Below are 12,152 nucleotides of genomic sequence, written 5' to 3'. Positions count from 1 at the left end.
TAAAAAATGTGAAGGGAGGGATGAGATGTGAGGTTGGACGCTCTTGCATCATGTCAACACACTCCCATGCCGTCTCACTGTAAAGTCAAGGACTCGCGCGCTCACAACGAATAGGATTTTGCTGCCGGGAATGCAATGCTCACTTATGGCAGACACGTGATGAAGACAATTCGCCTCCCATATCAGTCCCTCCACATAAATAATTAGGTAGATTCTATACATCCCATCAGCCACACAATCTTCTGAGAGTGCATCATTTCAGTAATATCTGTTGACAATAAGCAGCTTTGCGAGTTTCAATATTGAGTGTCTCATCAGCAGTCAGACACTTGTGAACTACCAGATGTGTTTATCAGAATCAGAATATTTACTGGAGGAACCCGATAAGCTATAGAGCTCTTTTTCACAGATGTCCAGTTTCTAGATAAGGATCTTCTCTGTAATGTTTGCTTTGTAGAGAATAAACAGAGAATTGTAGATTTTTTTTTTGTTTTAAACAAGAGAATGTGCATTCAAAGAGAGGACATACCATTTATGTAGTTTGCAAAAATGAATTGCGATACTTTATTTATCCATTCAGCACAGATCATTTTGAAAACATTACAAAGACATAACATCAAACAAAATATATACCTTTCTTTTCATACAAGTTACATGATAGGTTTCATTTATAAAATGATATAATAAACATTTATAAACAATTCAGTCCAAGAGATGGGATTCAGTCGAATGGAACACGCACGGGAGAATATTGACACGGGCAATGTTTTATAAATTTTTGTGAAATACTATTGTGATACTTTTCTATACTGCACTGAAATGAGCAACCAGCCTTCATACCTTGGAGACATTGTGTATAAGGGTGTGTGTTTTTTTAAGGAACATGATATATTCTTAGGGGAGGAAAAGTGGAAACAAAAAACACTGAAGAAAATATCCTTGAACATTTGAATGTATAAAGCAAATGCTTACTGACGAAATACTGTAACAGACATTAAATAAGGAAGCAGTCAGAAAAAGGTTACAACAGCACACTTTGGATAGTGCCATTTTGTTTTATTTCACATTTCATTTATACACTTACTGGTAAATAGTTTGGATGTGTGTCTCGATGACGTCCCGAACGTAGATTTCCATGCGAAGCGATTTTTATTTTAGTTATGATTTTAATAAACTGCCCAGAAATCTTCAAGTGGAAAAAGCATGGACAATGTTCAGGAAGCTTAGATTATTTTTCCACTACATTATATTATGTACAGTATCGGAAAAAAAATCTGCATTCTCATCCAAGTGTCTTTAAAAGAAGGGATATCTAAACCTTGCCAGAAAGAAACCCACAAGTTGCTTATTAAATCAAATGTGATTTGGTCAAAGCACAAATGCATCTGTTCACTGCATATGTCAATTTAGAACAATCGCGTAAGTCATGAGCGATCCATGCCCAACACTTATTTTCCCAAACCTTTATGCTTTATTGGAATAGAACAATCTAAAAACTCCAACAAGGGAGTGTAAATGGATCATAAGCTTGATGGTCACAAGCTGCACTGTGGTCAAACAAAATACATTATAGCGATATAATTTTGAAACAAACAAAAAAATATCTCGCAATTCATTAATTTGAATTGCTACGGATTATTTGAAATATACATAATAAACTGGATTTGTTTTTCATTAACATGATTAAGCTTAATTTTACTGTACACATACATCACAGAAATATATATAATTTGCGTTCTCAAATATCCCTGATATTTTAAGATGTGTTTTGTTTATTGGAAATGAATGGCTAAATTGTACAACTCAGCTTAAAAATACAACAATAATTATAATGAAAGGCACAATTATTTCGGTCTTAACTACACAAACTCTGACGCCATTGTAAAACGATCTCACGTGACGCACCTGCACACTTTTACAGGTAAACTTTACACAATAAATATATACACAAACGTCATAATGATTAAATACAAATATAGAGGAGGTGTGTGTATATCAATACAAAAACGTTTCGCTTTTAGTTTAACAAGCAGATGTTTTGATATGATTGATTGCGCGCGGGTACAGATTGTCTTTGGTTGCCCGTGAGCGTCATGAATGATGACACCATTCTGGCGACATTCTAAAGGTGGAGGCCCTGTGGATGCCCGATTTACATACCACGGACAGAGAGGCCATTCTCACTCGTTTCTATACAATTTGATTTCCATATATTTCTCTCTTCATTTCAACACGTGACAAGTGTTGAAAAAAATACCGTGGACGACGTTACTTGTTATAAAACAAATAAAAAGGGCATTATCACTTTAAAAAGGTGACATTTGATAACCCTAAAGCTATTTTTTTTGCAAATGTATGTTTCATTTGATAACGTTAATACTAACTAGAATCTGTATTTTTAATCAGGCAGTAATATATTTATGCACATATGAATTGTAATGATGGTAACCATGCTAGTAACAGGTCACACATATGCTCTAATCCTACAAACTACTTTAAATGGCCATCTATATATGACTTAAGAGATTGTTTTAAAATTACTACCCTTTTCCTGTGATTTGTATCAAATAAAAATTCCAATAACATATAAAAAACATTGCAGACAATCTTTAATTTAGTTAGATGTATAACTCTGTTTACAAATATATGTTCCTGCAATACAAAAGTCCTTTGATTATGTTTCCTCAGAACTAAAGTTTTAAATGGAGAGTAAAAAAAATGCATGTAATTTTCCGAGGGTACTAATGGCGAACGAAGATTAACACCTGACCGATACTCAAGTCTTTGCGAGGCACATGTCGCTTGCACGTTAAATAAGATTTCGGCAAATGTTTAGCCATTCCTTTAATTAGCTTTGTTTATCTTCAATCTGACCGCAGCATTCGCTTACGAGTGTTACTCATTAGCTGCCCAAATCGCGGGTCGACCCTTGTCCACATGTGGGAGGGGGCAGGCAAGTCTTGCGAGACTTCACCCCCGGGTGCCCGTGAGTCGCAGGCTGTGTCTCTGGCCTGCTCAAGCAGAACGTTGTGCATTCCTTGGTTTCGCCCCAGTGGTGCTCTAAAGGAAAGACGTTTGCCAGGCCTTACCACCGTGGGTTGCTACGTAATGTTGACTCGGCAACATGAGATGCAGTGAAATTCCGCCACCCCCCCCCCCCCCCCCGGGCAAAAGGTCTAGACTGATGGGACCTGCCTTCACGTCTCTCTCCTTCCGCCCTCTATACAAAGCCAAACGACAAACAGCTCTGGTGCGGAGCTGGAGAAGGAACGGGGCCCCCCCCCCCCCTCGCTAACACTTGTAGTGCACGTACTGGTGCTCTTGCACTTTGCCCTCCGCGTGTGCGTGGTAGTGGCTGTGCACGTCCATGTGGTAGAACTTTGACGGCGAGAAAGTCCGCGGTGTCTGCGCGATGCCAGCGGCCGTGGGCAGCGTGCACTCCTCGGGGACTCCCGCCAGCGAGCTGCCCTCCTTCTCGGACAGCGTGGCCTGAGCCGAGGCTGTACGCTCCCCACCGCGCTTGCCGTTGATGTGGCCATACTGCAGCTGCTGCTGTTGTTGTTGTTGCTGCTGCTGCTGATGGTGTTGCTGCAGTTGCTGTAGGTGAGGCAGAGCCTGCTGGTGAAAACGCTGGGCGTCAGGTGACCCAGGCAATGGCGCCCCTTGTCCGGCGGGTGATGAAGGTCGGCACAGCCGACATCGGTTGTGATGCCGGCAAAGCCAGACTGTCGCCATGGCCAAGAGCAAGCAGACACCGGTGGGTATACCCACGATGGCCGGCCAGGGCAGGGAGCTCGCAGTTGGTAAGGGCTCTCTCTTCATCTTGGTGGGATCTGATTGAGCAACAAAGTACGGAAAAGTCAACCACGTTTGAAATATTGTAGCCCACAGCTACGCTCTATGTATGCGTGGAATGGATATATATTTTTTTAAAATGTTTTCACTCCTTCACAAATGTCTACCATATGTCAAGAAATGATGGCCTATATGACTATTGCTTCGAGCAAGATCTAAATAAATACCTTGGTCACAAACGTTGTGCATTGTAACAATGACAATGGTCAGAAATATTATAATAACAATAATATTTTGAAATAAACGAACATATGCGCATTTGATTATTATTTTTCTCGAGTCAACGGCCCACGGCTACGACCAGGCCTACCACAACCCCTCCTTGACGCCTCTTGTCCTGAGTGTCACTGTGACTACACCAACACTTTTAATAACAACCCCACTCTTCATCTCAACCTCCAGTATAAATAAAGATTCCGATCTTGCATGCAATTTACAACCGCTGTAAAAGCGCCTTAGAATAAGGCTCTACAAATAAAATCTATACAATATTAGGAAGGCATTTAGCGTGCGCGGCTGCGTTCCACTCTGCCGCGAGCGTACACGGTTTACGTACACGGTTTACGTACATGGTTACATACACGGTTTACGTACACGGTTTACGTACACGGTTTACGTACACTGTTTACGTACACGGTTACATACACGGTTTACGTACACTGTTTACGTACACTGTTTAGTACACGGTTTACGTACACGGTTTACGTACACGGTTTACGTACACTGTTTACGTACACTGTTTACGTACACTGTTTACGTACACTGTTTACGTACACGGTTTACGTACACGGTTTACGTACACGGTTTACTTACACTGTTTACGTACACGGTTTACGTACACTGTTTACGTACACGGTTTACGTACACTGTTTACGTACACGGTTTACGTACACTGTTTACGTACACGGGTTACGTACACGGTTTACGTACACTGTTTACGTACACGGTTTACGTACACGGTTTACGTACACTGTTTACGTACACTGTTTACGTACACGGGTTACGTACACTGTTTACGTACACTGTTTACGTACACGGTTTATGTACACTGTTTACGTACACGGTTTACGTACACGGTTTACGTACACCGTTTACGTACACCGTTTACGTACACGTTTTACGTACACTGTTTACGTACACGGTTTACGTACACTGTTTACGTACACTGTTTACGTACACCGTTTACGTACACCGTTTACGTACACGTTTTACATACACTGTTTACGTACACCGTTTACGTACACGTTTTACGTACACTGTTTACGTACACTGTTTACGTACACGGTTTACGTACACTGTTTACGTACACTGTTTACCTACACCGTTTACGTACACGTTTTACGTACACTGTTTACGTACACTGTTTACGTACACTGTTTACGTACACGGTTTACGTACACGGTTTACGTACACGGTTTACGTACACTGTTTAGTACACGGTTACATACACGGTTTACGTACACGGTTTAGTACACTGTTTACGTACACGGTTTACGTACACGGTTTACGTACACGGTTTACGTACACGGTTTACGTACACTGTTTACGTACACGGTTTACGTACACGGTTTACGTACACGGTTTACGTACACGGTTTACGTACACGGTTTACGTACACTGTTTACGTACACGGTTTACGTACACGGTTTACGTACACTGTTTACGTACACGGTTTACGTACACGGTTTACGTACACTGTTTACGTACACGGTTTACGTACACGGTTTACGTACACGGTTTACGTACACGGTTTACGTACACTGGTTACGTACACTGTTTACGTACACGGTTTACGTACACGGTTTACGTACACTGTTTAGTACACGGTTACATACACGGTTTACGTACACGGTTTAGTACACTGTTTACGTACACGGTTTACGTACACTGTTTACGTACACGGTTTACGTACACGGTTTACGTACACTGGTTACGTACACTGTTTACGTACACGGTTTACGTACACTGTTTACGTACACGGTTTACGTACACGGTTTACGTACATGGTTACATACACGGTTTACGTACACGGTTTACGTACACGGTTTACGTACACGGTTACGCGCGCGCACTGCGACATCGCCCCCCGCCCCCCCCCCCCCCCCCGTGTCTGCAGAGCCAGCCTACCGGACTGCACGGTGAGGAAGGCGCTGCGGAAGCTGTAGCCCATGCTGTTGGCGCCCAGGCAGATGTACATGCCGGCGTCCTCGGCCCGCGCCCTCACGATCACCAGCTTGTTGAGGTAGGAGCCGTCCGGACGCGACCACACCTCGCCCGTGGGCAGCACGGCGAAGCGTTGGCCGCGGACGTCGATGGTGGAGTTGAGCCCGTGCACGCCGCCCGGCTCCACGCGCTTCAGCCACTGGATGACGGGCTTCACGTCGCTGCGCACCTTGCACTGGAGCGAGGTCGAGCCGCCAAAGTCCACCGTGGTGTTGACGGGGTGCGTGCCCGTCAGCACCGGCTTGGAGCGCATCCGCTCTGGGTGGGTTGGGTTGAGAGGTGCACGCGCCAGTTTGTTGCGCGCTCCCGCGTGCATTCATTTCGAATAGATTTACTTGGGGTCAGGCGACAATGATAATGGGTCAAATTCGTGTGGTACGAGCCTACGGCACCCGGCACACAGCTGAACAAACGTAAACTGCGGCGTATGCAAGCGTTTGACGCGCCAATCAATGATCGTTGTTTCAGCTCGCCGGTAAATGAAAGTGCAACATTTTTCACAATCAGATGTGTATCCAACATGCTAAATCTGGATGTGAGAGAATTGTTCTTCAGCTTAGCCCTGCAAATTACCATTAACTGTATGTGCATAATGAGGAATCAAACATGGGTCAATAAATAATAACAACAATGCCCTTTATCTACAAAAGCCTCACTGAGTCTAAGACTCTTATTGTTTTGACAATCCCATTAATTCTAGGCATGTGGGAGGAATTCGTAGTCGCTGGAGATAATTATACAAAGGATACCACTCAAAGCTGTGCAGGTTAGATTCAATCCACTGCTGTACCGCTATTACCTGGCCGCCCACATCCCAGTACTTCCAAGTACTGGGCTCCAATTAGCTTAGCCTCCGGAATCTGATGACATTGGGTACAAGCCTGATTTGGTCATCGGCAACTTATTGTGAAGTAACGCATTGCCAAGTCAACTCTACAAAGAAAAGCAAGTGTGGGTGGCCCAGCCACCTTTGTCTCCCTAGTGATGTTTACACACCACACCAGGCACTCATTTGAGGCCGAGTCGACCTAGAGGAGGCCCAGGACTGGTTCCGATAATCGTAACTGGTGTTGGCCGTGAGCTGGAATCGAACTCTGGGGTCCACGGGTTTGCAGCGCTAACCACTGCACTGCCGCCCCCCACTAACACACACACACACACACACTCGCGCACACTGCCGCCCCCCACTAACACACACACACACACACTCGCGCACACTGCCGCCCCCCACTAACACACACACACACACACGCGCACACGCGCGAGTATTTTCAGAATATTCACCGATAACATCGATCTTGTAGGTGGCGCTGATTTCCCCGAACCGGTTGGACACGCGGCACGTGTAGCGCCCCGCGTCCTCTGGCCTCAGGCTCCGCAGGATCAGCGTCCACCTCTTTTTGCCTTGTGCCTTCCGGAGGTCGGGAGGCATCCCGTCGCCGTCGCCACGAGCGGCCGCCCTCACGTCCAGCGCCAGAGGAGCCGCGGTGGGCGACGGCCCGGCGTCGCCGAACACGTGCTCGTCCTTGAACCAGACGACGTCCGGCCGGGGGCTGCCGCCCGCGTTGCACTTGAGGCGAACGGAGCTGCCGACGGGCCTCGCGATCACGCGCCGCCGCATCTTGGCCGGCTGCGTGAACCGCGGCTTCACTGAGGAGGCGCGCACAGCACGCACAGCACGCACAGCGCACGCACAGCACGCACAGCGCACGCACAGCACGCACAGCACACGCACAGCACGCACAGCACACACAGCGCACGCACAGCACGCACAGCGCACGCACAGCACGCACAGCGCACGCACAGCACGCACAGCACGCACAGCGTGCACACAGCGCACGCACAGCACGCACAGCGCACGCACAGCACGCACAGCACGCACACAGCGCACGCACAGTGCACGCACAGCACGCACAGCACGCACAGCACGCACAGCACGCACAGCGCACGCACAGCGCACGCACAGCGCACGCACAGCACGCACAGCGCACGCACAGCACGCACAGCACGCACAGTGCACGCACAGCACGCACAGCACGCACAGCACGCACAGCACGCACAGCACGCGCACAGCGCACGCACAGCGCACGCACAGCGCACGCACAGCACGCACAGCACGCACAGCGCACGCACAGCACGCACAGCACGCACAGCACGCACAGCACGCACAGCACGCACACACACACACACACGGGCACGCGTGTAAGCACGCGCATGCAACAAAAGACGTAGATGCCCTCTTTAGCATTGTAAAGTGTTGGAATGGGCTGCTATTCGCGAGCGTCCGTTCAAGGTGATGTTCTCATTTTATTGACCAAGTCATCCTAGGTAAATTCTCTTATCTCCCATTGCTGAGAAATGCAATGTCATTTCTTGAAGTATGGATTGGCCTCTGTCAACACTAATGAGTTTTGCCCTGTCCCCATATTCTAATCATAATCAACAAGACAATGGATAAATATCGTGGTGCTCACAGCCTTGTAAGCAAACATGGTGTATGCTATACTGTTATCAGAATACTATTGAATGAGCCAGTCACATCACATTACGCTCAGTTGTACATATTGTTCTTCCAAAATATAAGTATACATCCATTTGCCAAAATAGGATCCTGTATTCAGAGTATCACAAACGTGGCAATCTTGCCGAGCGGAAGTGTTGTGTTTGAAACAAAACTGACGCTGGAGTACGTATGTTGAACTCCTTTCGTGCCATACGTAGCCAACCGTGCTAATCGGAGGTGCGGGAGTTGAGATTCGAGGATGGACTTACTGCCGGCTTTGCCCAAGTGGCCGTCTTCCCCGGTCCTGGCATTGATCACCGATGTTCGCAACGCACCGCTACTCCCTGTGCTTCCCTCCTCTGCACAGCATGCAAACACACACACACGGCAAACTGTTCAGCTGCAGAAAAATGCAATGTGCCCACCCCCCCCGCTGAATGGCCCATTTATGAATAAACAAGAAGGGGGCATGCAGGATGCATTGCTTTGTTCTTGGATGGCTACTAAAACATTTGTTTCAATTAGCGTTAAAGCGCTTGTAGTTATGCAAAACGAACCACTGCTTTCCCGAGCAAAATTTCTCACAACGACATCATGTTTAAGTCCTGCCAGGCTCGCGTATCCAGACGAAGGCGCACGTCCTTTGAGCAAGAGCGGTCGGTCGCCACAAAGAGGTCCCATTGACCACTCCAGTAAGCCGGGGATTACAGCCGTCGCTCGTTACGGACGCCGACTTATGGCGATTAGCATAACGTGGCCAAAGCCGCCTTTGATCTGCGTCCCCCAAAGGCTGAGCGGGCCCCCCCATTCATCTGCTCATAAGTGGGGGGGGGGGGGGGGGGGTGGCATCGGGGTTGGTCATACACACCAGAGTGAGCGATTGTTTTGGAATGAGGTGAAATCAAATGTGTAGAGTCTCGCCACACGCTGCACATGCATTGCATGTACAGGATGTAAAACAAAGGTCCCCATTTAGCTTGGCTGATTGCCTATCAGGGTAAGTATTGTGAGACCCTACCACGGGCAATGTCGCACATGATCGAGTGGTATGGCAAAACCACAAATGCACATTTGTGCTGACATTGCCCACACCACATGAGATATAATTCATTTCAGTCCGAGCTGATCTAGGGGAGGTCCAGCCCAAGTTCACACTTTTTCCACTTACCCAATGCAACTAGTGTAGTGCCAATCCAGCAATCGAACTCGGAACACAGGAATCATAGCACAGATGAACACACATTATTCTACGCTACTGGTCCTTCACACACGCACACACACATATGCAATATACGTGTGAAATATACCACTGCAAGCAGTATATTTCTGAACATTTCTTTTTAAAAAAATGTGTAGCCCTTTTTTTGAGGCAAGGCACCGAGCTGTCCTGGCTCTCCGCGAGCTGCAGGCGACGAGCTGTCGACCTCTCGATAAACCATTCTCAAGTCAGCTGCTGTGCTCCTTTGTGACAGCACTTGACCTGAGAATTGCAGCAACCAGCAACGCTTGCAGGAGGTCCACCCATCCCCCCCACCCCCCACCATCATACAATAACATACATAAATTCAGTGTTTTTGTTTACAGTGCATTAAAAAACTCAGAGCTTCAGTGCTTCATGTCACGTGTTAAAATTGTACGTCCTAAAATTTGATTTCATCGACAGGTCACAACACGATTGTCTGTCTAGAATTACAAAGAGCTATTTACGGTTGCGATAAGTCCGCTGTGCGTGTTTCCCCCCCAAAAAAAAAAATGCCAAAAAGTGCCTTAAGCCAGTAAATTGGATAGTTTGACTGTCCATGTGGGTCACCCTTCAGCCCTTTAACCAATTCATGCTGTGGGTCTCGAAGAGCAGATGGAGAACGTGAAAGCGCCGGAACACAATCAAATGCCGAAGCTCCTCTCGACTCGGTGCGAGCAGGGAATGTGGAGGGCCCAAATGGAAAGTCTGCAAGGGCTACAATCAAGCGGGAGCCCACATGAAACCACATACGGCCCCCTGTGTTTCTATAGGCATTCAGCGGGACTCATTTGGGGTTTCATCAACTTGACGAGACTTGTTGTTCCCAAAACAAAGTCTTTTGTGGGCCTGTCTTGTCCAACAGCCCCCCGAGGGCGGGCGTGTGAAAGGGGTGTGTGGGCGATGGACCGTTTGGTGCGTGCTGCGTGACAAAACCGCACAAGCCACACCACTGACTGACGGCTTTCGCGAAGGAGAGGCTTGACGTGCATTCAATCGCAAGTAAACTACAATCGCGCCACGCCGCTCAAGGTGGCGACGAGCGCCAGCACTCGCTCCGGAAGAGATCGCTCGTGCCGTTTCCCGCCGGTGCGTATTGCAAGAAAAAAAAAACGATTCATGTCCAGAGGTGGCACGCCATCGCCGAAGTCTGCTGAACGTGGAGCCTCCTCCACTCCTCGGCATTGATAATAACTAAACGTGCACATTTACGCACCAAAAAACAACGCCGGTTGAGAAAAAACTAAATTGCCGGTCGCGCGACAACAAACATCCAATCAGGTGACTGATCTAAAAAAAAAATATTACGTTCGTTGTAATTTATCGGATAAGCAGTGGCGCTGCGTGCTGCCTGGAGGCAGATTGAGACGTGGTTGTAAAACACGTCTGAATGTGCAGGCTCAGTCAGTCAGGCGTGTGCCTGTGAGGCCCAGGGGCAGCACAATTTACCTGGGTTCAAGGGTCGTCCAGCAAGTGATGTCCAGTGTATCGTAGTGCTTGCAACCGCTGATAGTAAATCGAGCAAGGGCACAGCATCCAAAAGTATGCCATCTCTAGAAAGCCTGTTCTCCTGCCTGTCAGTGACTGACAGGCAGTTTCTAGACTGCATGGTTTAAAAGCACGTGAGCCTCAACTTAACGGTATTCTGGGTGGTCACTCGCACTCCTCATCGGGACCATATCTCATCTGTGGTCATGTCTCTGCTTCCAGTTCAAAACCGCACTGAGTTTGAACATCTCCTTTTGAGCAAGGATTTCATTGGGATTGCTTGCTTTACATCGGCTTGCTCCATCATAAATTGGAAACGGATTTCTTTAGAACTGCTTTTTTGTGTGCAGTTTGCTGTCCTTCCCCTGCACCTCCGATTAGCACGTTTAGGCTACATAGGCTGCGAAAGAAGTTCACTATACATACGTATATATATCCAGGAGTTAATTCGGCCACACAGTCCACTGAGATCCACCGATCGTGGCCTTACGCGGCGTAACTGGGCTCCAGGCTTCGAACCTGGGCTGACCACCAGGCTTTTGTCTGCACGGCACCCAGGCTCTGGTGTTCCCTGCCCTTGGAGATCAGAAACTCGAAGTCGATGGAGACTGAAGACCCCACCATCCGTTTAAAAGGCCCGCTCTCCGTAGTCTTTCTCTCCCAGGTCACTTCTCACTAATTCTCCTTTTTATGCGCGGTGGTTGGAGATACATTGTTTACGCGTGCCTTAGAAATCTATATTATTTTGATTCAAACAAGTGGTATACAAAAGCATTTATTTTATGAGTTCACAAAAATATAAACCCGCTAACATTTTACAGTGGTATAATTACAGATTCTTAT

At 47.2% G+C, this 12,152-nt stretch overlaps 1 protein-coding gene across 2 annotated transcripts in view; it reads right to left on the bottom strand.

Moving 5' to 3' along the window:
- Positions 1-514: 514 nt before the first annotated feature.
- The window catches only part of LOC116940512 (fibroblast growth factor receptor-like 1), a 39,558-nt gene continuing 27,920 nt past the window's right edge, over positions 515-12,152 (bottom strand). For both annotated transcript variants that reach the window (XM_032950428.2, XM_032950427.2), the window contains exons 5-8: positions 8,851-8,940; positions 7,363-7,728; positions 5,983-6,336; positions 515-3,833 (exon numbers count right to left, since the gene is read on the bottom strand). In XM_032950428.2, coding sequence (XP_032806319.2) covers positions 3,292-3,833; positions 5,983-6,336; positions 7,363-7,728; positions 8,851-8,940 — 1,352 coding nt within the window. In that variant the 3' untranslated portion in view covers positions 515-3,291. The remainder of the gene's footprint in view (positions 3,834-5,982; positions 6,337-7,362; positions 7,729-8,850; positions 8,941-12,152) is intronic.

This window comes from Petromyzon marinus, chromosome 9 (genome assembly GCF_048934315.1).
Source record: "Petromyzon marinus isolate PM22_M1 ecotype Great Lakes invasive population chromosome 9, UKy_Petmar_22M1.pri1.0, whole genome shotgun sequence".
Taxonomy (NCBI): Eukaryota; Metazoa; Chordata; class Hyperoartia; order Petromyzontiformes; family Petromyzontidae; genus Petromyzon; species Petromyzon marinus.
Note: the sequence above shows the minus strand (reverse complement) of the source record. Positions and strands in the feature narration are given on the sequence as shown.